At 48.7% G+C, this 26,870-nt stretch overlaps 1 protein-coding gene across 1 annotated transcript; it reads right to left on the bottom strand.

Annotated features, from left to right (window-relative positions):
* Nucleotides 1-26,516, bottom strand: LOC135822456 (neurogenic locus Notch protein-like). The gene is made up of 25 exons (XM_065335227.1): nucleotides 25,678-26,516; nucleotides 22,307-22,376; nucleotides 21,502-21,629; nucleotides 20,613-20,735; nucleotides 19,993-20,095; nucleotides 19,413-19,563; nucleotides 18,923-19,133; nucleotides 16,198-16,285; nucleotides 15,047-15,226; nucleotides 14,425-14,630; nucleotides 13,595-13,794; nucleotides 12,603-13,117; nucleotides 11,636-11,919; nucleotides 11,138-11,190; nucleotides 10,355-10,560; nucleotides 10,032-10,140; nucleotides 9,618-9,782; nucleotides 8,401-8,489; nucleotides 7,975-8,059; nucleotides 7,247-7,319; nucleotides 6,682-6,934; nucleotides 4,247-5,111; nucleotides 3,626-3,797; nucleotides 3,304-3,401; nucleotides 1-2,506 (listed from the first exon to the last, which is right to left on the bottom strand). Exons 1-25 carry the CDS (start codon nucleotides 25,742-25,744, stop codon nucleotides 476-478), a joined length of 6,525 nt encoding a protein of 2,174 aa, XP_065191299.1. The 5' UTR covers nucleotides 25,745-26,516; the 3' UTR covers nucleotides 1-475.
* Nucleotides 26,517-26,870: the final 354 nt, after the last annotated feature.

Here is a 26,870-nt window from a genome sequence, read left to right as displayed (position 1 = left end):
TGCGTAGCTGAACGATGAGGAACAAGGAATCTTTCACTGAGCGGAGCATGCGCGGAATATAGCCATTTCCAATCAACGGGCAAACAAACTAAGCATAGATATTGACAATGATGGGTGAGAAATGATGGGTGAGATAGCTGTGTGTACTGAAGCAGTTAATAATTGATATGAGTGTTCTAAGGCCAGAATAGATCAGAAAAAGAAGCTACTGTATGGTGAAAACAATGACATGAAGACATGTTTGTTACATCAAAACACTTAGAATGAGTTCATTGCGGTCAAGAATCCGTAATAGTGGGAAAAGTGGAAAACACTACAATGTCGTACCGATTGTTTTTGGCCGATGTGTGTTGGCTCGGGTTTGGGTTTGCATGCACCAGTTGAAGTTCTCATTCATACCAAAATCTTCAAGGTAAGATATAGGCCAACATTGGGCCAGTCAGAGCATCTACATTTCTATGTCTCTCTCATTTCACTAATGATTCTTGTGCAAGGGCACCTGTGGTGCTGCTGCATGCTGCATTTGCTGGTTGTGAGTCAGCTTAGATGCCTCTGCTCCAATTGCAGGTGCTCTATGGCGAGCGGAGGGACCGAGCGCGGAGTCCGGCTGCGTCCAGTGCGTTTTCAGGCTGTCATCGGACTGCGGTGGGCTTGTGGAGCTGCTCCCGCCACTGTCCGAGAAGGCTGTCTGCGGCGACAGGGATCGCCATGGTGACGAGGAAGATGCAGCGGGAGAGTGATGCGAGCTATCGCTAGATAGCAGGTGCCCGTGGTCGGTGCTAGTGCCGGAGTCGGACGCAGAGTGGTGTGTTTGCTGCTGCTGTTGTTGCTGCTGCATGATCATGCTATTCATACCTGCTGCCACATTATACGAATCAGCGACACTGAACGGAGCTGCAAACGGCTGTGAACTTGCTGCAACAGTTGCACCGGGAATAGATGCACTTTCCTCGGGCAGGGGCAGCAGAAGCTGCTGCTCCATCTTCATCAGGTCTTGCGCGGCGGCCATGCCGACCTGTGGGTACGCAGGTAGAAAGTTAGCCATCATGTCACTATTCTCCAACTCCTGCAAAAGCCCAGCATCCACGTTGCCATCAAGTGCAGGCAGTCCAGCAGCCGCAGTACTAAGTTGCTGATACAACTGACTGTCCAGTCGCATGGGGTCATTCGACTCGCTGCACAACGGCAAGGATGGGTCAATTTTGTCACCGTGCATGCCAGAGCGGTTAGCTAGGGAGGCAACTTGCTGCTGGTGGTGTTGTTGCTGCTGCTGCTGCTGTTGTTGTTGTTGCTGCTGCTGCTGTTGTTGCTGCTGTTGCTGCTGCTGCTGTTGATGCCACATGGCCATCAGGCCTTCCTGCTGCTGTCGCCTGCATTCCAACATAACTTGTTGTTTCTGTTTCTGTTGCAGGCGTTGCTGCTGCACATGGCGGAGATGAGCAAGGTCCTGAAGGTTCCTCTGCTGTTGACTGGACGCATCCGAGTGCGACTTAGGACTCACAGACCCAGAGCCAGCGCTTCTCGGGCTTGTGATGGAACTCTGTGGTGAGTGCTGGGCTGGTGGCGACAAAGATTCTGTACCGGACGACCCAGACACGGATGCATGCCGTGGATGCAGCAGCTTGCCATGGGAAGCTTCACTGCCGGGCGCGGGGCTCAAGTTTTGCTGCATGTTGCTACCGTGACTGCTCTTGCTACTGTCCTGACTGTCAGGTGACCGCCGGCAGGATATCTTATTCGCTTGCAGGTAGTGCAGAGTGTTACTACCGGCGGTGTGCGAGTGTGACAGTACCTGCTGCTTTTGGTGCTGCTGCTGCTGCTGCTTTTGGTGCTGCAAGTCCGTGAGATGGGCAGCCGCAGCAGACGACGTCACGTTTCTCCTGAGCTGCGACGATGCAGGTGCACTCGCACCAATACTATTGGGTGGCGGTGAATTGCGTATCTGCTTCTGCAGCAGGGAGTGTTGACGAGGTGGAGGGTGAGGCTGGAAGGCCTTGGCCGACTGCTGGCCTCTTGACGCATGGCCTATGTTAGCCGAGTGGAACGCCATTCCTCCGGACATTGCCTGGCCGGAAGTCGAGAGTGAACGTTTGAACTCTGGCCGTTGCTGCATCGGTATCGGTGGTGTTGGCTTGGAGAACTGCTCCGATGGAGACTGGCAGGAGGAGACAGCTTCCTGTGCAGCGGACGCAGCCGCGTTGGCCGCCATCATCATGCTGAAGTTGCTGGTCGGTGCAAAGCGAGCGGCATACTCCGCAGCTGCAGCAACCGACGTGGGCATAGCAGCGGCGGTGACGGCGGCATTTGCATGTGCCATAGCAACCGTCCCGATTGACATGTTCTCCAGCAATTGGATGATGTCCTGACGGGCATGCAACTTGCGTGCAATATCCAGCGGAGACTGTTCCATGTTGTCCAGGATGTTGCGACTAGCAAAGTTCTCAAGCAGGACTCTGGCCGTTGCAGGTGAGCCGTCTTGCGCTGCCATGTATAATGGTGTTTCACCCTGTGTGAGGTAGACAGGAACACATGCACACACACGCACGCGCACACACACACACACACTTGTACTTGTTGTACTTGTTGCACACTGCCAAAACTGGTCACGTGGGTCTCCCCGGGAGAGGGGAGAGAGACTCAAAAGGAATCTTGGAAAGATGACTCAATTGGCTATTGAACCGCCCAACGGCCGACACCCCCTGAAATCCCCAAAACTCTGGGTGGACTTGAAAATGATCCCACTTATGGGCTTACCACACCTCAGTAAGTGGGTGAGGACAAGGTGCAGAAAAAGGATTGACGGCATCAGGGTATCCGTCCTGGGATCCAACTGCAGTTACCCCTGCCCCCAGTGAAGGTAATACGTGCTACTAGTGTGGGTGGCTAAATCAGAGTGGATCTGATATTAGCTTCACTAGCACCATTGATTACACAAGAGTTAATCTAGCCAGAAGCAGTCCATGGTTAACAGGTATGTATACTTCAAATAGAAAGTATATGAACCCTGGAACCAACAAAGGTGGCAGGTACAACATTACACCTTCAAGTAGCCGAGCCCGTTGGCAACAGACCCAACACAATCAGGCATAAGTGTACCCACCAACCGAACTAGCTGACACACACACACACACACACACACACAATGAATCCCAGCAGTGAGATGAGTTAGGATGTTAGGAATGTGTTTATGTTTTCCGACAGGAGGAAAGCATGTATATGCATGTGCAAGTTGTATTATTTTTTTGCACTGATTCACTTATCAAATCTATGATTGCAGTCCATGATATGCCGCGATAGACATACCTTGTGGTTCTGTGCATCCTTCTGTGCTCCATACTTGAGCAGAAGTCTTGTTGCACTCTCGTTGTCAACTGCTGCTGCCCAGTGAAGGGCAGTACGACCTGGCCACCGAAACGAGAGAACAGAGCGGAAGTAAAAAATGTAAGAGCCACCATACCTCTACTCTGAAAATAATTCCTCACTAAAAAATGGGCTCAGTCTTGTACTGGGTGCAACATGCCCTGTTATTCATGATACATATGGGCAAGTATGTATGTTTTGTGTTGCTGCAACTGGGTGTGCATTTCAAAATCTGAGTTTCGACTAAGGGGAATTGATAGCTTACCTTCATTGTCAATGGCGTTGATAGATTGATGAGGTGGCTTGGTATGCCTGAGAAGGAGATCCGTGATCGCATTCAGTTCAACTTCGTCGGCACTGCGCGCAGCCACCATAAGGGCAGTGGTGCCGTCTTCTGCTTGGATATCCATGTTGGTGGCTTCATGACCCAGGAGTACCTGGACGTAAGGGAAAGGAGCATGGGTGCAACACGCAAACATGAAAAATAGTGTTTGATTGATGCACCTCATGTAGAGCTGCTGCACATCGACCACATAACAATGCAGTCATGTTGGTTCCAGACCAGTTGACCACTGCGCCTATGGATCACATAATGCCACCTGTCCACTGTTCATACAATGAATACTGTCCACGTGCATTCAGTTAATAATCATGATAAGGACCTGAAACCAATCTACTTTGGTCTCTTCCGCCTTTTGAGAGGTTCCTTTGTCAAGACCGTCACAAGTTCCATAGGACAATTAAGTTCAGAATGTAGAATGTTCTCATATCCCGGGGATGTTCTTGATACAGAACACGTGCATTATTAGAGTTCTTTTTCGTTGGAATCATGTCGAGGCAGTATTTCTGTATTCTGGTTTGTGTTCTATTTTCCATTGTAGCTAACCTGAACAACAGCCGTAGCCCCGGCCGACACAGCAGCGTGCAGTGGGCTGGCACCGTATTTATCTACTGCGTTTGGATCAGCGCCGTAGTGGAGAAGCACGTTGACATTATCTGCCACACCGCAGCGGGCCGCCAGGTGAAGAGCCGTCTCTTGCATCGAGTACGTCCTGGCGTTGCAGTCGGCACCCATGGTCAGCAGTCTCTGCAGGAAGCTTTCTGGTGCCGCCGGGCCCATGCCGTAGAAGAGTTCGGAGTGTGCCGTCGTCATTGCTGTCATCGCCATCGGGTTGGCAAACATGATGCCATGCGGGTCCAACGGGTTTCCCATGCCCGGGGGCAGATGGGACTGAGGTGGCATCATGCGATGGGCGTGGTGCGGCTTCATGTCGGCGTACTGGCTTGGATTGCAAGCAGCCAGCATCAGAGGCGTGATGCCGTCCGGGCCGCGCGAGTTGACGTTGGACAGCACGCGGTCCAGATCCTCGCTGCTGGTGTCGCTGGGCGGTGTGAGTATGGGTCCTGACAAGTGGCCACCTACACCGCCGCCACTGGCCGCTTGCTTGTGTAGCGTACTCCAATTGGCTAGTGACGTTGTCGGCGGCTTGCCGATTATCGTCATAGGATCCCCCATAGTGTTGCCACCTGAGCTTGTCTGACCACCAGTGTGTCTGAGTGAGTGCTGGGAACTGCTAATAGCAGTGTCAGCGCCATCGCCACTCATACCGACTGGAGACACGCGTCGACCGCCAGCGCCGCTCGGCTTGTTGATACGGTAGTGAACGAGACCAGGGTGCATGCTGATGGGCTCCGTGTTGCTCTCCGTCATCCACGCACCTTCCTTGATGGGTTTGGGAGACTTCGGATCCCTGTAAAGCACACATGCAGCAAATGAACGCACACACGCGCTTTTAGAATATTCTCTGCTTATTCTCGGCTTGCAAACACATCACTCAAACACTCACTGAACTCTCATTGGGCAAAGGCAGTTGACCAATCATTTCAGGTGTGAAGTTCAGAGCCAGGATAGGCTATATAAGTAACTTTTCAGGTAAGGTGGTCGGTCGGTATCCTGATTTTAATTGATATTTCACAGCACATTTCTTGGCTTGTTTCAAGATAGCGTGGATCCATCTCTGATTATCATAATTATGATTCTTTTGCTATGAGCAGCATGTTTTCACACAAATTTTGAAATAGAGCAACTAAAGGGTTTGTGGTCAAAGATCAAGCAAGGGCAGGGCAAGTAATTTAGTCCACAATTAATTTCTGTCGCTGGCTTAGCATGTTGCAGTTTACAATTGCTGTTACTATCATTGCAGGGAACTTCCCTATGGCAAAATTTGGAAGTTGTGGATCTCTTGTATACTTGTGAGTGGTTGAATCAAGAAGGATTGTAAATGCAAGAGTCCCAGTGACAATTTGGGTAGAAAGCTTTATCTGGTGAGTAAAGGTTACACCTCTCAACAAAGTAGGGTAAGAACAAGATGGAAAGCAAAAAAAACACTATTCTAACATTGCGACAGCATTCAGATTTTTTTATTTTTTTATTTTTTTACTATATTCCCGAATATGCATAATGCAGTAAAAGCGTGAGGAGGGGAGGAGGAGGGGAAATGAATAATAGTGACGACAATGGGTAGATGGTCGTGAAAGAAGCAGAGTGAAAGATAACATCACATTGTGGTAAAGGGGGAGGGACGACTGCTAGTGAGGCACTGGTCTAAACCGTTTCATAGGGCGTCGATGGCTGCTTGCCAGTTCAGGTGCAATACTCTAGGTGCACATTGTCCGGGGCGTCGGTGCATTGCCCAAGATTGTGTAGACCATGAATCACGGTTTGGATAAGAAGTACTCCTGATCCCGAGTACACTTTTCTGTCCCCGGGGAAAATTGCGGAAAAAATCGCAAAAAAACGCGGGGGAAAACGCGGCATAATATGGCATAATTTGCGGTGAATTTGCGGTAAATATGCGGTAAATATGCGGTGAATAATATTGATGTGCGGCAATTTTCAGTGAGTATGTAGTGAAATCAATCAGTTACAAGTCTCTGGTGTAAGCACTGGTCATATTTGAGTAAAAAGCCGCCACGATGAGACGTTGCTGACCGAACAGTGCACTGTGTGTACGTGTGGTGCAACAAAAAAGTTCAAAAAACGCGGGAAAATCGCGGAAAACGCGGTCTTTTAAAAAATCGCAAAAAACGCGGAAAAAAACGCGGCCGCGGAATCGCAATTTTCCCCGGGGACAGACTTTTGTGTTCTCCTTTGTGGTACATGTAGTACCTCTACTGCATACTGTATTCCAATAGTCGTGTGTGTGGATAACCGGTAGGTGGAAAGGCAGGGTTGGATAATCATGGTCCAGATACTGTTTTCATATAGTCAAGGATTGCATAACGGTGCTGGGTACAACTGGATATCTACATTTTACTCACTTCATCTCCATGCTTGAATCCTGGCCACAGGCACTAGCACCGGCTGGAGACTTGCGACCCGAAGAGGCCCGCTTACGGCTTGGCTCCGGGAAGATCTTGACGGTGCGGGCTCGGAGCCGCTTCTTGCGCTTAAACACGACGGTCGCAGCCACCCCCACCAGTAGCACGGTGCCAATTCCTGGTAAACCGTACTTGTATAAGTGCTCCATCCATCCTGGTTCCTTCTCTGGTGTGTTGGTCTTGCTGGTTGCAGCTGAAGGAAATCAATCCCATGAAGCAAATTATCAGCGGAGTTTACAGTACTGGTCAAAGAAATGCAACCTCATGAATAAAATAGCAAATAGCAAATAGCAATGCGGCGCTACTTTATTCAAGAGGTTGTCTCTGTACAGTACAAAAACTCACACATGCCACACTGCATGTACATGAACATAGAACAACAGGTTGTCCAATGCAGTGCACACAAGACTTGTCAGCCTACCATGCACATCAAGAGCAGTGTGGTCACATGACTCAAGAGCAGTGTTGTCACATGACTCAAGAGCAGTGTTGTCACATGACTTACCTCCAACGGAGATGATGTGTTCATCACTGCCCAGTTTAGATACTTGAGCTGTTGCAGAGACAAAACTAGCCACCTGTACAGCATACACCGACATACATACGCACGCACGTGCGCGCACACACACGCACACATACACACGCACACATGTTATATGCATGCACACAAACATACATGAGTACATGTGCTACTTGTACATCAGCTATACTGGTGGTCAGGTACACTGACATTGCACTTCCTCTGTAGTCTGGATCCTAACCTTCCAGCCAAATTATAACCTAACAGAGATGTAATTACTAAGATTGGAATTAATCACTAATATCCATGAACCTTCCATGCAAGTTGGAAGGCCGTTGGTTAGCGCTATCGAGCAGTCCTCAAGCTCACTTCCTTGCCGTGGAATGTCTCAGTACTCCTTGTCAGTCTGGTGCTATCTTGTGCATGTCTGGCTGTTCAAAACTTGGTTTAGTTGGTGGACTCTAACGCATAACTTGTGCCCCACGGTTTTCCTTGTTTCAATCTAACAGAGATGCTTCACATATATTAGATGGGATAGCCATGTTCCAAGCACAGTTTAATCCCTGAATCCAAAGGACACAGTCATGATCCAGACCATAATCATATGCATCAGCAGTCCATGTGCCAAGCACAGATTCTACGCAGATTTGGTCATGTGACAAGCTGGATGAATGAAGTGCCCACTAGTATCGCAGCTGCGGCTTAGTCCTTACCTCCCGGACATCAATGAAACACGTGTCCTTGGTGGACGGGTCAGCCTTGCACGGGGCAACGTTGAGTGTCATGCTGACATTGGTACTGTGGACACACACAAAGAATAATAGAACAAAACAGATGCATGCATCAGACTAAACCAGTGCCCTGGTGGTTCAAATGGCTGGATAATCTGCCAAGCCACACAAGTGCTATTGACCCGCATGCTTGCACATCCATGCACCAAATCAAGTATACACACACATGAATGGGCACACACACACATAATTATGCACTTACACACACATAGACAAACGCACACATGAATAGACACACACAAGCGCGCGTGCGCGCGCGTCGGTAATATTATAAGCACACGCAAAGATGTGCTTACTCATCTCCGAGAACACATCAAGAGGGCGTAACCAGCAAACACAAACACTTACAAGTTCCTTCCAGAGTAACGCGCCAGCAGATTGGTCTGTTGTTTGCTTCGTTTTGAGCGTGATCCAGATTCTACAGCCGAGGACATTAGCTAGGCACCAACACAGCGCGGAAAACAGAAACACACATACACACATACATGTATGTACTCAATCTGCGGACAGCATGCTGTTTCGTTCTTTTTGAACTCATCAGCGCAGCACAGAGAAAATGAGGCCGAACCTGAAAGCAATGGAAATAAAAATTTCCGATCAGGCCCGAACGTACCTTGCCAGAGTGCTCAAACTGACAAGTCAGTGAGCTCTGCATAACGCAATCAGCAAAGGCACTACCCCACGCAAGAGTGCTCAACTGCTACAAGAGCAGGAGCGAAATACTCAATCTGCGGACAGCATGCTGTTTCGTTCTTTTTGAACTCATCAGCGCAGCACAGAGAAAATGAGGCCGAACCTGAAAGCAATGGAAATAAAAATTTCCGATCAGGCCCGAACGTACCTTGCCAGAGTGCTCAAACTGACAAGTCAGTGAGCTCTGCATAACGCAATCAGCAAAGGCACTACCCCACGCAAGAGTGCTCAACTGCTACAAGAGCAGGAGCGAAATACTCAATCTGCGGACAGCATGCTGTTTCGTTCTTTTTGAACTCATCAGCGCAGCACAGAGAAAATGAGGCCGAACCTGAAAGCAATGGAAATAAAAATTTCCGATCAGGCCCGAACGTACCTTGCCAGAGTGCTCAAACTGACAAGTCAGTGAGCTCTGCATAACGCAATCAGCAAAGGCACTACCCCACGCAAGAGTGCTCAACTGCTACAAGAGCAGGAGCGAAATATGTACGTACGTATAGCCACAAAGCTTTACTACAGTGAGTACAATTGACGATCATCATGAGCAGGGAGCAAACAGTCTCACTCTACTTGCAGCTATCACTCTGAGTTAGGCATGTGTGTGCATGATGATTCCGATGATTCGGTGTCCAATGGCATCCGGAATTATGAACATGCTAGTGCTCCGCAACACAACACCATCCCGTTCCCAGTCCAGTGCTCTGAGCCAGTTCACAGTCCAGTAGTTGAGGTCCTAGGGTTGCACTGTTCCTTGCCTTTCAAAAGAACCCAAAGCCAAGGCTGAAGTCACTATTATACACCTGGAAATGACCTAATACTGCATGCTATGACTTTCTGTGGAATCCTGTGAGATCCCGAAGCGCCGGTCTCACCTCATTCACCATCTCCTCTACAGCCTTGCCGTCGACAGATACGTTTGCCTCGATGACAACGATACCACGCAGCAACTTGCTGAAGTTGTAGCGCAGCGACTGGGCAAACTCTCGGGTGAAGTGCTTGACATCAACATCCACTATCATCCAAAGCTCTCCTTCCAACTGCATGAAACACAGATGCCACACACAGGTGAACTATAAGTCTTCCTTCAAGCAAGTTAGTGCTGCTCAAACAGGCTCGTCCACACATTCTAACGTTAGTACACGGAAAACAGGCAAACTGGCAGCAGGGAATGACGGTGAAACCTCACACACAAAGTGCTACAACACACGCACGCGCGCACGCGCACACACACACACACACACACACCGGAAATCAAACCAACATCGGCGATTACAGCAGCATCTTACCAGTATTGTTGCATCGACACAATCGCCACCATCCCAGCCACAGGCCAGAGAATTGCAGTTTTCGTTGCACTTCTCATTGTTGAAGTCATTCTCGCATGTGGATAAATCACTGCAGAAAGCATATCAAAATCATCATCAAAGTGAATGAATGTGGCATGCAAGGAACGTAGAGAGCAGTGACATGAAGAATCATGCATTTCCCAAAAATCAAAGCGGAACGCTGGAGAAATGTTTGTCTACAGAAAAGTGAGGCAAAGCTGGTGCCTGTATGCATCCTTGCCTTTGACATAACGACTAAAGACACTTAGGAATCATATTCTTACTTGCATGTCCGCTCCATGGCTTCACAGTCTCTTCCGTCGAAATTGCACACATCGCAGTTACACTCTTGATTGCATACTCCGTCTTCGAACACTTCCCAGCACTTCTTGCCATCAGAGGTTGCTACATGGGCGCACTGCAGCCAGGGATTGAAGTGCAGGGAGCAATCCATACGGTCCCACGAGCAAGCTGCCCTGTTGCATGCTTGCTGCATGTAGCAGAGACAAGCAAAGGATCATCAATGAGCCAGAAATAGAAGTGAAACCGCACACACAAAGTGCTACAAGACTCCTTAGAAAACTGTCATAGTGCTATTATAACAAGCAAACAGAGTCAGAAAACACATCACCAGTGCTGTCTACACATCTCCATGTGAGGGAAGAAATATCAAACCTATCCCGACGCAACTGTTTCAAAACAGTTCAATGAATTGTTGGTTGACTCACACTATAGCATGAAGGGACCATTTCCAAAAGCGCAGTGCAGAGTACGGGATGTGTGGCCTACTTGCCGCACACATGATCTGCAGAATGGTGTGTAAACAGTACCATGCAGGAGACCGGTGGCCATGGTACTGTGTTAATGGTACTGTGATATACATATACTTGGAAGCACGCACGCATACTCACACAAACAAACACACACACACATACATACATACACACACGCACGCACATGCACACACACACACACACACACACACACACACACACACACACACACACACACACACACACACACACACACACACACACACACACACACAGTGCAATGGGAAGACTTACGTCGCAATAGTTATCCGAGTATGACTTGCAGCTGCTTGGGCAGATACTGTTAGCTGTAATACCAAGCACGCATACATCAGACAACACAGCGAACCATTACATAATTATGCAGCTTTCTTCGTAACTCAACATTGTTTCAGTAAAACGCTGAATTGGTGATCCCTCACTAGGTAAATGCTACGCCTAACTAAAGGACCTTCCAAGACTTGAAATAAAGGATAAAGATCTGAAAGATACAGTCAAGTCTGACCATTGGAGGGCAAGGGGTAAGAGATGTTTTGCTTGAATGAGCTGAGTAGTGAAGAAAGTGTCTGCTCCAAACGTCGGAGTTCGCGCTTCCTGCCGACTGACTTGACACTGAGCTGAGCAGTATCCCACAAAAATCGAATGACTATTCCAAGCATGCATCCATTATGATGCTTGTTGCTAATATCCAGACAGCAAATGTGCGACACACCTGAACAGGGACATGCGTTAACCATGGCGAAGTGGGCTTACCGGAAACCGTCTCGTTTCGCTTCTCACACTCGTCACCGATGAAGCCAGCCGAGCAGATGCAGGTATGATGGTCAGCGCCGTCAATACAGCTTCCGCCGTTTTGACACAGTACGGACGTTGTCACTGCTGCCACCGCCGCAGCACAGTTGTCCAGATTGTTCTCACAGCGTGAGCCGCTGAATCCGTCCGGGCACATGCAGCTGTAGGAACCGTGGTGGTTGTTGCAGGAGCCGACAACGCACGCGGGACGCAGCAGTGCACACTCGTCCTCGTCGACATCACACCTGAAACACCGACACAACATCCAAGTGCGTGTAACACTGGTATCAGCTTGATACAGGCTAGCAAATGCATTGCACTCAGTACTACTATTATTACTAACAGCCGGTATATCACAATCATTTCAATACAATTCCTTAATACTCTCCGACTCCACTGTAACGCTTTCTTTCCGCTTGTTAACACCTCCATTCCCGGAACAGGCTTTCGTGCAGCTCAGAGCCTGTTCGGGGAATTTTATGTCTTTCCAAAGACACAACAAGGGAATCTCAATCAAGGTACATTTCCAAACTCTTACTCCATGAACAAGAACCAACCTGACTCCTTGCGCATGCGCACTAATCCTGACATGTACCGGGATGCCGTTGCTGCAGTGACGGATAGCTATATACAAGATATCGTATACTTGTATATAACAGGGAATGGAGGTGTTCACAAGTACATTTCCATACAGGTCTATCTAACTCTTCCGTACAGGTGTATCTCAAAATCATTCCAAAACACTAAACCCTTATGACTATCAGATGCCCACAGAAGAGATAGTAGCAGCTTCAATACAGGTATATCAAATCCCTCTGCACATGTATCTCAAAATCATTCCAATACACAAAACCCTGATGGCCAGACTTTTGCTCACACAGAGGAGATAGTAGCAAGCAGCTGACCGGTGCACTACATGACTACTTACATCTTTCCCATGAATCCCGGTGCACACTTGCACTTAAAGTCATTGGCCTTGTCCTCACAGACAGCGCCATTGTGACACGGGTCGGGCTTGCATTCGTCCGTTTCCTTGTCACATGACGACCCCGTGTAGCCCGACAGGCACTGGCAGCGGACACCATTTGGAATTGCCGTGTCCGCTATGCACTTGTTTGTGTTGTCCGCGGTGCAGTGCCGGTCGCAGAGGCTTATCTCGCACCGATCGCCCGCGTAACGTGTTCCGGTGCAGGAGCAACTGAAACCTCCAGGCAAGTCGCTGCACTGACCACCGTTACGGCAAGGCTGTGACGCACACTCGTTGATGTCAATCTGGCATTGTACGCCGGTGTAACCGCTGGCACACTGGCAAGTGTAGCCACTCGGTGTGTCTGTACAGCTGGAATGGTGTGGACAGGGTGCTGTACGGCAATGGTCTATGACACTGCTCTGGCACTGCGACCCGGTGAACCCAGCAGGGCATGTGCACTGGAATGCGTTGACCTGGACCAGGAAAGGACAAGAACAACAGCATAATCGAACAGCAATTTCCAACATCACGTTATCGGTGATTATTCTATAGTGTACCATTGAAGCAGGCTCTTGATAACTAGCTACTTGGAGGAAAGCCACTTGAAAACATCAGACTACATGCAGTGGAAGCTAATCTAGATGAGTGCCACATAAAACTGCTCTACATCGTGCGTCCAGTCTCCCTGAACACTCTGGGGAGTACGTTTAAAGTATAGTGTTACTGTACAACAAATCCACATGGACATCTATGCAGCCTATTATATCTGTGTCTAATCCCAAGGCCAAAGTTGCTCACGGAGGCAGAAAGACACGTGTAGTTCTGGACAGACCTAAACTGAGACACACACACACACATATACACACACACATATACACACACACACACACACACACACACACATATACACACACACACGCGGATGCAGTGTGGATCCACCGAGGTCTTACCATGTCGTGGCATGTCGCACCGCTGAGACACGGTGACGGAAGACATTCGTCGACATCCGTCTCACAATGAACGCCAGTGTAGCCAGCAGGACATGAACACCGGAATGTCCCAACCTGATCATGACACGTGCCACCATTCAGGCAATGTGTGTGCGTAGCATCAACGTAGCAGTCATCCCAGAGAGTTTCACAACGCGTACCTGCACATGGCCGGCACAGTACCACCGAATTAAGTGAAATGTACGGTATTGAAAAGGCGTCGGAAGAAGCGTGCAGTGCTGGTCACACACACACACACACACACACACACACACACACACACACACACACACACACACACACACACACACCACGTTCCTGTTCCAACTCTAAAGCACATCACACAGATATAATTTGTAGCTACTATAGGATCATCTTGTTGGACTGTCTGTGACATGCTGGTGTTGTTATAAGTGAATGAACACTGCAGAACTGCCCCTCTGAATACAGTTCACCTACTAGTCTGTGGAGGCAAAAAGGTACATCACACCTACTATGAGACGAAGTCCACTGTGTTAGACTCTGGATGTGCATCGTCTCCTCATGACGTCATTGAATTGACATACCCACTAGACCTGGGTATACATACTGTTACGATTTTCCAGGGGACAGGTTAATGGAGAAAGGGCAAGGGGCAAGGGGCAAAGTAAAGAAGGATATTGGGGGCAAGGGAGAGTGGAGAGGAAAGGCAAAAAGAAAAACATCCCCAGTGAGAGCTGCATTCATGTACTCAGAGACACGCCTGGAGAGAAGCCATGCAGCACTAGTCCAGATTGAACCAGTCGCCCTACCTGTGTATTGCGGTGGACACAGACAGTGGTATGTACTGGTAATCGACACGGTCCAGTTTCTTTGCTGACACGTGCCTCCGTTGAGACACGGTGATGAAGAGCATTCGTTCACGTCCACAGCACAGTCATCACCGGTGGTACCAGCCAGACAAGCACACGTGTAGGATCCGACCGTGTTACTGCACACGCCGCTGTGCTTGCAAGGACTACCACAGGACATGATGCCAGACAACACACAGGAATACAAGACATAAAATGATAGACAACACACAGCAATACAGGACATGAAATATACCCATGCGAAGACATTCACCATTGCAACCTAAGTTTAGAGATGGGAAATCAGTGCCTGCATGTGAATGGTACAGGAAAACTGCAGGAGTACAAAATACAAGTACAATTTTGAAATGAACATGAAAGCACCAAATTATTGATGACTGATGTTAATAGTCTGTCTAACTACCAGTAACTGGCATATGACACCCACAATCGAACAATAGACAACTAAGCCTGAATGATTGCTTCATGTGAAACTACCACACCTTGGTTCCTTGAATACATATACGTCATGGCAGCCAATATGGATCATGCATACGGGATTTCTTGACAAATGCACACTCACGTTGTGCTGCACTCGTCCACGTCACGAGAACAATGCTTGCCAGTGAAGCCACTGACACACTTGCAGCGGTAGACTCCCGGGTAGTTGTCGCACGTGCCATTCCGCTGGCAGGGCGCTGCTAGACACTCATCGACATCATCAGCGCAGAATGGCCCGGTGTATCCCAGCGCACAGATACACCTGAGAGAGAGAGAGAGAGAGAGAGAGAGAGAGAGAGAGAAACAGCGTGAGAGGGCCATGTTCCACATACATACCAGTACATGTCTTTGCTAAGACAATTACACAAAAAAAAAGCATGCTGGCTATCCGAGCATCAACAATCTAAAGCAACAACAACAGCAGATCTTCAGCCACTGACTTACGATGTGTAAGTAGATGCACAACTACACAACAACAAAAGAGAAAGGTTCCAGGTAGGTCAAAAATTGAGTGCTTGATGCCAAAGGGCAGAGCTACTTACAACAAGAAAAGATGGATATTGAGTCGTAACTCAGAGTTTCATGCACGAGGCGATCATTAGACAACAGTAACGAGAGAAATATGGTTGCTGGTTTACATACCCACAAAGTAAAGGTGTGGTCCACAGCAGTGCACAACATAGCGTGAAGAATAGTTCAACACATGATAAGCATAGTAGCTGGTTGTCTGCCACTCGATCAGGTGATACCTGTTGAAGGCTCGAAGTTGCAAGGCATAAACTGCACCTTTGGTTAAGTGCAATTTACGCCTCGCAGGAAAATTGGTGATCGCGCATTCATCCAAGTCGTACACAGTATCCGTCAACAAAAGGAGTGAACTTGTCTGAAAGTGCCGTCACGAAACCAAGTACGACCTTCCAACTTTGAACCTTCAACAGGCATCACCTGATCAAGTGGCAGACAACCAGCTACTATGCTTATCGCTTGTTGAACTATTTTAAATCGCGCTATGTAGTGCACTGCTGTGGCTCACAACTCATCTAAACCAGCATACAGACTAAGCCCATTACGGATTTACAACACGATTTTCATCCTTTTCTTGTTGGTGCAGGACTACCTATAGGTGAATTCCCTTGCGCATAATGGTGGGCTCCTGAGCCTGAAATAACGAATTAAGCTGCCAGAGGGTTGTGTTCTAGCCTAGTGCAAGACAGCGCAGACTCAAAACCTTACGTGTAGTTATTGTGCACGTCCACACACGTTCCTCCGTTGTAACAACCCTTCTCGATACAGTCGTTCACGGATGTCTCACAGTGCACACCTAGGTACATATTGAGTACACAAACAAACACACACACACACACACACTCTCTTGTTTTTCAACTGAATAGCTGACGACATTCATCCACTGAATGAGCCGGCAGATGTGGCTCATATGAGTCATATCTCCTGAAGAGGTGTAAGACTCTTCTAAACCACTCACAGCGCACACACAAACAGTTGATAGCGGGTTTGTACAGCATAGAATTATTATGCACATATTAACGCGGTGTGGAGGCAGACGCAGGCAGCTTGTCACTTGTACAGTATGCTCACAGTGAATATGCACACTGATCCAAGACACAGCAATTGTTTCAGTGCAAAGAGCTTGTAATGTACCAAATAATGCACATAATCACCACTGCAGAAAATGAGCACAAGTTTTACCATGGACTGTTTGTAAACATACAGTCTACAGAAAAATGTATGATTGAAATTTGAAGACTTTGCCCCATTCCTACTAGATATGCATAACAGAAAAGAGCATACTTCAGGATAGTAGAATTCAACCATGAACAATAGGCCTGGACTGTGACAACAATGCTGCGCTGACTTGAGGCAAGTACTATTCGAGTTCTTGAAAGGATACAGCCATCGGTGCTTGGCAATACACAAAATAATGTGGGGTTGGGCTGGAAGAGGCGTGCATGTACGAGGTGGGTCAAAGGAAAGGGAGAGGGGGGATCATGTGGGGTCAGGCTCGAACCAAGGTTGCAGGTATGGCAGGTATGGGACGGGTCGAAGCCAAGAAGGAATGGGGGGGGGGGAGGGGGGGGAGGGTGACAAGGGTACATGCTACAGTGTACATTCCCTGCAAACGTGTAGTGCAACGAAAAGGCAATACAGCGCAGGAAACATGTGTACTCCATGTGTTGCCTCACCTTCTTACAACACATGGACTGACTAAGCTGGACATGAAGAGTATGGAACTGAGCAGGTCAGGACGTGAACTGAACTACTTCTAGTCGGGGAAACAATCAACACGCTGATGTCATGCCATGTGGCCAGGGTAAAGATCAACTCGCTGATGCCCTTTTTGCCCGCCGCCGACTCAAGGAACGCACCACTGAACGTAAGGAGGAGAGTGACAAACGGCGCTGGTCCCGTGCCGTGGCCCAGCGTTCCGCATCATGACGCATACACATAACCAGATGCGTGGAAACCGGATGAAGCGGCTCGGGCAAGTAGATATTCAGAATCTTCAAGGAGTTGTCGTAGGAACGCAGCGCTTCAAGCGTTACACTCAAAGCCAGGTCGGGCCGCTTGCGATGCGTCAGGAGAAATTCAGAGAGGCTACGAGCAGTGGTGAGACGGCTCACGCTGGTCGCCGAAAGTGCCTGAGCCTTGCGCCATGCCGACGTGAAGGATAGCCGAGCCCACTCAAACTCTTCATCTGCCTTGCTAACCAATCCAAGGAAGACGTGCTGGGAGGCTTTAATCCTTAGAAAGTCTACTCTAGCCTCCATGTCCAGGGAGTAGGGCAAGAGAGTAGTCAGCAGTAAGCCAAGCAAATCCTGGCACATCTTTTTCAGCTCATTGGCAACCTCCACACGATACGCATGATTCAGGTCCTTCTCCAGAAACACTGCACCGCCATCAGCATTTCGCTTGTCGAATGCACACAGATCGGTGTACGAATCCAGCAACGACTGGCAGATGCTATCCTGGCTGACAGCCAAGTAGAAACGTTCCTCGACGTTCAGGCCCGGTTGAAGCCGGACAATGCTGAGCACACACTCGCGCAGGCGGTGCCAATCACTGGCCATGTAGGCACGGCGGGCCTGCCAGCGAAGCTTCTCGGCCTGAACGGCATTGCTGGCAGTGGCGCCTGGTATTTGCTGCGGCTGCTGCCTCTGCCCGGAGCGAGGACAAACAATGGTGGACACGGAAACCATCATGAAGCAGGCTAACACTGAGCGACCTTGCTTGCTGGCTCACTTGCAGCAACGAAGAAGACGGTTCACGGATGAACTGACGAAGCACGAGGGAGGAAGAGCGGCGGAGCGACAGCAGGAAACTGAAACGTCACCAACGGTCAGGGACTAAAGGAAGACACACACTACACATAGTGTGCACAGTAACATTACACAACTGACCCATAGACCGGCCAACACAAGCCATATGTAGCAGCTGCGCCCGTCGAAAGTGTCAACAACAGCTAATGGCTGCATCTAGCAGGGCAGCAGCAAGATGATAACCTTTCACCTTAGTCACACCTCCTGGTGAATGTAGCGCTACGACCTACAGGAGCTGCACAATAATTCAACACAGCTACCACCTTCAGGGGCACCATGGTGCGGTGAAGGGGTGGAAGGCGTGAGTATTAGAGGCAAGCTGGCCGTTTCACCAAACCTTGCAGGTCCATGGAGCTAGAATAAGTGAAACACAACTGCTAGTTCGGACCACTGTACACACTACAGTGCACTTGAGAAATGCATCAAAACGTGCAGCAAATTTACTCCTTTGGAAGCACACAGTACAGCTAAACTCTTCACTGCATCACTTATCACATAGCTATTATGATATCAACCGTAGTCACACGCGCAGAGAGAGAGGGAGAGAGAGAGGGGGGGGGGGGGGGATAGAGAGAGAAAGTGAGAGAGTTTGAGATAGGTAGATGAGATCATAAATCACTCACCAGTATAACCGGCAGCACAAGAACAGGAGAAGGCAGCAGTCTGATCCTGACAAGTACCGTGTACACACGGCTGCGAAGCACATCTATCCACGTTAGTTCCGCACTGGCTGCCAGTGAAGCCAGGCTTGCAGGAGCAGCTATAGCTACCATGATTGTTGACGCAGGTGCCATTGTTGCGGCACAGCTCCTCATTCAAGCACTCATTCAGATCCTACATAAGATACAAATACATGTACATTTAATGAATAACTAATAACTCAAATCCAGTGGTGGTGACAGTCAGTTTTTTCTTCGGACTTTTCCCGTTCGCATCTTTCCCTCATACCAATGAGCCATATCCAAGTGTCCTTTTACATTTGTTTCATTTGTTTCATTTGTTTCATACTAATAAACTAACCACACGTTCTACATTATGGATACATCTAAACCTGAGCTTGAAAGAGGGCGTCAAGTTTGCATGAATAGCAGTGCTACTGAGCTAAGTAGTTACCTGATTGCAAGTACTGCCAGTCAGACCTGCCCGACACGTGCACAGGTAGTACGGTTCAATTCGTGAATGCACCGGCGTGCACGTCGCATCAAGGTGACACGGCGTGGACATGCACGGGTCTGTATTCAGACATATATCGTCGTAGTACACACTGCGGAAGCACAGCATAATCAGACACACACTCAGACTCAGACAACGGCATGCCCATCTCGGAAGCGATGACAGCGAACAGCCATGTTAGACATAGCAATGTGTGCTGGGATTACACCATTCAACAGCTTGCAGGGCTCATTAAATGACCGCCACTATTTACATACACACACACACACACACACACACGCACACTAATTCGCAAGTACTAGTAGCTTAGAGTAACACGACTCATGCAATACTCAAACAATAAAGCAGCCATTAAATCAAGAAAAATCTATGCATAAACTCGCTCATGTAAAACATACACTAGACCATAGCCTGCTTTCGTGGTTCACTTTTGGCCGCGGTTAAATTTCAGGCATACTCAGTAGAGTGAATGGTATAGTGAGCTCAGCGATACTAGTTTACTACACAGTCTATGGCTTACTCTTGCAGGCATTGGCAATACGGCATTGTCCCGTTGACCACGCACACGCCATTGTTGTGGCACACAAATCCATGGCAGTGGTCGATTTCAGTGCAGTGAATACCTGCATACGGGTCGCAGGGAACAGAGAGAACAAACCATGTACACATGATCTTATACTGATGATAACATCTGGGTCAACAAGGCTCTCGCCGTGGAAATGTTTTAAAACAATGAGTTTAAAATACCAGCAGGGACAAGAACAAGGCTTTCGTTGCATTACCCTAAGCTTTGCCGATACAATACACTGAAGAAGAAAGTGCTTACTAGTAGTTCCTGAAGTACCTATTGTCCGAATGCCGAAAGTTAGCATGTTGTCTGAGGTTGGATTGGTGGACAGCCATGAGACGTTGAGTTAAAGCTTAATGCAGCCTAATTCCAGTGCTAACTTGTGTTTTAGGTTCTGCCCTCGTGGCATTGAGCACTTTTGCAAGGGCTGAGCAACCTATTATCCACAGAGGTGGGTGGCGTCCCTACGGATGCGGAAAAGTCGGCTTCCAGCCGAGTCTAGCGCGGACCGTGATTTTTTTTGAATATTTTTCAGCAACGTCGCTTGCATTCGGTCATAATGGTACACTCACCAGTCATTCCCGGATTACATTGGCAGGTGTAGTTGTTGATACCGTCTCTGCACGTGGCATTCCCTGGACACGGATTACTTGCGCAGTCGTCCGCATTGATGCTGCAGCTCACACCACTAGTTCCTGCACAGAGCGTAGGAACCGCACAGAGAAGCATTCAACATCAGAGATGAGCCCTTGCCCACAGGTGAGTATAGTGATTGTAGCAGCATTGCGTTGGCAGTGTTCCTTTCAGAGGCCTGATATTCGCCAGGAGCAGATCTGGAAGGAGCGAAAGCTACTGGCAGGTATGCTGTGATGTCGTGCGTCTTTCTGTGACATGGGTAACCTGATACTCAACCTAGCCTTTGGAGTACATTGAACAATGGGTTTCCACTCAACTTTCCAGAGTGTCCACTGGTCTACAGACCATACTGAGTTGTACTTCGAAGTAGGCACGACCTAGCACCCTCTTCACAACTGATCTGGCCAATTTCGTAGCCTAGATTAGTACCTAGCCAACATTCGAAAATTGGTGGAAGTGTGTTTTTTGCTTTTGTTTTTTTTACTATGTTCACATTATGTGTGGGGGCGGTGCGGGGTGGATGAGAGGTGCTACTAAAGCAGGAATCGCTGAAAATCAGCAGAAGAGTGGCATGAAGCACTTTGCTTTGCCCATTGAGCCCAAGACACAATTGATCCACAGGTGAGCGCCCAACTTGCTGGGGAGCCCATGCATGCACGGGCAACCAATCAGTTGTAAGCGAAGATGCAACATTGTACTTCACCAAGGTGGGCCATCCAAAATTGCTGGAAATCCATCCAAACTCTCCTAGTACATGCTGGAAGTGAAAGAACTGATACAGAAGTAAATCCAGAGGTAAAGGCCTGGAGTGCTGGCACACATTACCTGCCAGGCAGTGGCATTCCACAAGATCTGTGCTGGTCTGGTTACAGAGCCCATAGTTGTCGCACGGCTGATCGGAGCAGTTGGCGAGCAGTTCCTTGCAGCACTCTCCGCTAATCCCAGCTGGGCACCTGTAAAAGATAACAGGGTAGAAGACGGACAATCCAATCCAATAACAGTATGCACTATGCCAGTCCCAGAATTGACAGTTACAATGCCAGTTACAATTCCATCATCATCTATGCATACAAAATGATCACAATGATGCAGTCATTTTATTTTTCTCCAATAGATGGCGTAAGGTCTGATACCGAACCCACGGGGAAGAAGATTAATCTTCGTCTCCGTTCCCAACGGAACTCACGACGGTCGCTAACACCCGGAATGACCCAGCAATAGATGCGGTGCCTAAAGGTAGGGATGAGCAGGTGCGTAGCCCGCAAGGGGCGCACATGCACCCCCCCCCCCCCCCACTGGGCCTAAAAATTTCGACCTAGGTTCAGCATGCACATAATGACCATGAATGACATGCACCAGCCATACTACACATAAGCGGCCGTGCACCCCCCCCCCCCCCCCCCCCCCTAAAAGGGGGACCAGCTACGCCCCTGGATGAGGGTATGTGTCCCACAACCGATGGCATAACGTAGGTCTGGATTAAGCTCTCCAACTGGCAAAGGATTTTGAGATCAACACCAGGAGTACATAACACAACTCTGTCTAAATCGTGCCGGGAGAACTATTAGAATTATGTAGGTACCCATACATTCGTTTTAAACTCCACAGCTGAATATCGCACCATACTTACTGACAGAGTGCGAGGCTGCCGATGTGGATCACACTCCCAGGAGAACAGTTTTTACAGATTCCTGGTTGTGCTGAGAGAAACAGGTACAGGGGGGGGGGGGGGGCACATAGACATGTCAGAGATCACTTGACTAGGCTCAAAGAGTCGAGACCTGTGCCGGAAATCAATGCCTGGCATGCAGCGGAAACACTGACGCTACCCAGTGCCTGCATAATCCAGCACATGTGCTTAAAGCATTTTACTGTTTAATAGTGTGCGTATTCCTTTTATTTATGTGCATTGCCACTGGTTTACGAATTTAAAGGATCCCGAGACCCATGGTCAGGGGAGGTAGGCCGAATTCACCAGCACGCTCCTCCCGCTACCCGCTGTATTGTTATGTCTCCTCTTTGGTTCTGTCTTCCCATTCCGTTCTCTGCTGGACTGTGTACTTCAGTATAAAATATAAAATAAAAAGGAATGGTCCAATATGTCATGCAGTTCTCTCTCTCTCTCTCTCTCTCTCTCTCTCTCTCTCTCTCTATCTATCTATCTATCTATCTATCTATCTCTCTCTCTTTCTTTCTCTGTCTCTCTCTCTCTCTCTCTCTCTCTCTCTCTCCCTCTCTCTCTCTCTCTCTCTGTCTCTCTCTGTCTCGCTCTCTCTCTCTCTCTCTCTCTCTCTCTGTCTCTCTCTCTGTCTCTCTCTCTGTCTCTCTCTCTGTCTCTCTCTCTCTCTCTCTCTCTCTCTCTCTCTCTCTCTCTCTCTCTCTCTCTCTCTCTCTCTCTCTGCCTCTCGCTGCTGCTGAGCGCGTCGAATATAGACAGCTTGTTTATGAGTGTACGTAGCTTCTTCTATTGCCAATGACAATTCAATGCCCCTACGACCAATATTGTTATGGGTGATACATACATACATACATACACACATACATACATACATACATACATACATACATACATACATACATGCTCAATCTGCGGACAGAACTGTTTCGTCCTTTGCGGACTCATCAGCGCAGCACGGAGAAAATAAGGCCGAACCTGATGGCAATGAACAATATATTTTCCAAAGCCAGATTTAAACCAGGCCCGAACGTACCTTGCCAGAGTACTCAAACTGAAAAGTCAGTGAGCTCTGCATAACGCAAACAGCAAAGGCACCACCCCACATGAGAGTGCTCAACTGCTACAAGAGCAGGAGCGAAATACTCAATCTGCGTTACACAATTATGTACATACATACCACGGAGATGCCGTGCTGTACTGGCACCGATCACCTGATCACTGCCAACCTAAACGTGTGTGTGTGTTTCCGTACCACACACAGTAGACACCACATTGTCCATACACATGTCAGGTGCCCAGAGGCAGTATGTCATACCCGTCGCCCATGGGCATGTAAAAGTACACTCGTAGCATAGCCGAATAAATCACATTGCGCATATCGATCCTTCCACCCCCCCCCCCCTTACTATGGCCCAAGCACTCACTAGCGCATGCACATTCACAAGCAGATGCAGTGCCAGGTCGCCAGTAGAAAGACGCAATGAGCATGCAATTCACACAAGTGTCCACCACCAAGCACCAATCGCCACATTCACATACATGAATTGCCTTTGCTTCAACACAGCAATTATGTCCACGGTAGAAGACAATCAAGACTTGGCGAATCAAGATGGGGTGAGTGCGTTTTCGACTCAACTCCCGTGACCAACTAGAGATACAGTTATGTAGATGTTATGCCAATATCCCTTGCACAGGTAACTTACGTGTCTACAGAATGTCACTACACGTCATAGGCTATTAGCGCAGTTAGAATATACCTCACTACAACTGAGTAGATTTTAAAGGTTTCTAAGTCGCCCTCTAATAGTGCCCACACGATAGCTCTCCATGATCTCTCCATGATCTCTCCATGATCTCTCCATGATCTCTCTTAGTCTGTGTATGGGAAGTAATCCATGTTCAAAGCACTTCGTCCGCTCCCGACGTCTTTGTTTGCTCTTCAAGTGTCACCAATTTTATCTCTTTCTGTCACGGTTTTTCCTGGGCTATGCTCCACAACATAATTATGGAGGCTCTGAAGGCACAGCTTAGCCCACTGATGTCATTCCTACGTACCCCCCCCCCCCCCACACACACACACAGGTCAAGATTCTGTTGAGATTGATAGCCGAACCACAGCTCAGTATTCACGTTTCAAATGGTGAGGCAGCTTACTCGTATGTGTGTGTGGGGGGGGGGGGGTGCTGGATGAACCTGACCTGACCTCTTGCCAACACGATTGCCTCAAGCACACATCGCAGGGATGGACACCAACACCTTGATGATATTGCAGCGCAAATTATCTCCCTTCCAAGCATGGTATTGGTGTCTGGCACAATTTTATTATTTTACACCCTGGAGATGTGTTGGCCACATGGACAGGGCGTTCCCACTTTATCCACCTCCCTTCAGCACCCCATTATAGTAATTATAGGGTCATGTTTGCAGCATCAGGCTTGCACGATTCCATTCAGTTCCAGAATGTAGGGCCCAGTTGTATCGCATGTGTGCCAACAAATTTATGCCATTGTGGAGTAAAACATGTGCCTGGTCGCCAGCTTTGCAAAGACGAGAGAATGAGTGATGACCCAGCCAGGTTCAGATCACGACACTAGCTATGTCTTAGGCGCGACCCAATCCACGCAATAACACGTCACAGGTGTCCACCAAGCCTGCCCGAAACATCAGGAAACGGCCCAGAAGAACAGCACAAACGACCCTCATGCAACAAAGGCCGACGTCAGGGGAAGGAGTCCGGATCCAGAAGTACCGTATGTATTATCTTGGCTTGTTATGCGAAGAACATGCATATCCACGTCTGTTGTCGAACTCAAACAACTACGGGTGCGGAAATTTCCCAAACTTTATCGCGATAGCAATTTACAACACGAAACCACATAACTGTACCCAGCTCTCGACAAAGTCAACACCATTCAGGAGCCAATGCAAGCCCTGCCATTCTGCTACATGCTCAAACCACTTCACAAGCACAGAATCAGAAAAGCTTGTCGCATCGAGCATGTAGAGACACCGCAACATTGACGACCACTTACCATGCTTACAGCCGCAGTACTAACAACTCCTTTCCTTTCTCTAAACTACGTACATGTAATTGTTACGTGGAGACACACAGTGACACTTTGGCTATTCTCTTTTACTCCTATACTAACGAAGTAATTGTGTACATATTCCACCAAGCGCGGAGTCGTTTATTCAGAGAAGTGACACTAAATCACAACTCACGACACGTTACTACTAATCCGAGTAATCGTATCGGTATGACAATAATGCATACCGTTCGATGCGGCGCGGAAATACACACAATGATCGTGTGCCTGCCTTACCTCGGCAAACATAGCTGCAGAAAACAGCCACAAGCGTCGCCAGCAAGATCCTCCAACACACATCCATCGTAACTCAGCACAGTTCCAGAGCGGCTCCTTCACTCACAGTCACACTAGACTCCGTAACAACTGCTACTTGGCCGTTCCGCTCGGCTTACCGGTGGGTTCAGCGTGACGGAGGACTCTCCATCGTCCGGTACTACAGGCACAACTGCTGCCGACCTGGCTCCCAAACGACCCGTGCAGACAGCTCCTACAGCACAGATCCAGCAAGCTACTTCCAGCAAAACTCTCACCTCCAACTAACGCCTGAAGCGCCTGATTCCAGGGAGTCCACAGGCCGAGCAATTACTACACTACAGTCCGGTGTGAGAGACTGCCCAGGATGATAATTTCATCCGGAGACCAGTCGGACAGCGCACAAACCGGCGATAATCTAGCTGGGTGAGCATGAGCTGCTCCCGCGGTCAGCTCGGGAGTACACGGTCGATGCGTGTACTCGAAACCGCGAGGTCTGGTCACGGGTGCAAACTGGCCTGGCTTCTGCTAGTTCTCACCTGTAAACGGTGAAAAGTGTTCGAAGGAAACAACACCAGTGCTGCAAACGTGTTACATCTAATCAGGCACGCAGTAGTTTTGCCTTATCACCTGGAGCTTCCGATACGCATCTGCTCCTTTGCACTCACTTCTGCTTGCCAACTGTGGTAGTGTGGAAGAAAATCTACACAGGCAACAGCCGACCTTTCAGTCTTTGTTGCAGCCACACACAGATCGAGGGCCGAGGGAGTTTTGTATTCGCGGCTTGGGGTCTCGTTTCACGCACGCACGGCCAGCTGGTGCCTGAAGGAATCACCTGGAGAGAGCATACCTAAAGAAAAGGAGGTTGGCGTTCGGTGCGAGAGCGTGCCATTGTGTTGTGAAGATGCGTGATTCATGTTGGCAGTCGGCGAAACTGACCAAGTGACTTAGTCATGAGGCGAATGGGACTAGCGCGACTATGTACGGCATGTGTGCGTGTCAGACAGGCTGTCACTTCGCCCATCTCTGCCATTCAAGATGATGTGGGAAGGTTGGTCTGAGGCTGACCGAACACAATGTCAGTCCGTGCTCCGAAACTGTCATCGCTCTAGTAATAGACCAACAAGAGTCAACGGGCAGTCAGCTAGATCACAGACATAGTAGATGCGGAGCAT

The sequence above is a fragment of the Sycon ciliatum genome, chromosome 8 (genome assembly GCF_964019385.1).
Source record: "Sycon ciliatum chromosome 8, ocSycCili1.1, whole genome shotgun sequence".
NCBI lineage: Eukaryota > Metazoa > Porifera > Calcarea > Leucosolenida > Sycettidae > Sycon > Sycon ciliatum.
The sequence above is the reverse complement of the archived record's forward strand: the minus strand, read 5'-3'. Positions and strand labels throughout refer to the sequence as shown.

Excerpts from the sequence above, each read along its gene's own strand:
- LOC135822456 (XM_065335227.1), bottom strand. The coding sequence starts at position 25,744 with ATGGATGTGTGTTGGAGGATCTTGCTGGCGACGCTTGTGGCTGTTTTC. Across the intron at positions 19,134-19,412 it reads CTGGCAGTACTTGCAATCAG|GATCTGAATGAGTGCTTGAA; the intron begins GTAACTACTTAG and ends TATCTTATGTAG. Across the intron at positions 16,286-18,922 it reads TTGTGCTGCCGGTTATACTG|GTGTGCACTGTGAGACATCC; the intron begins GTGAGTGATTTA and ends ATATGTACCTAG.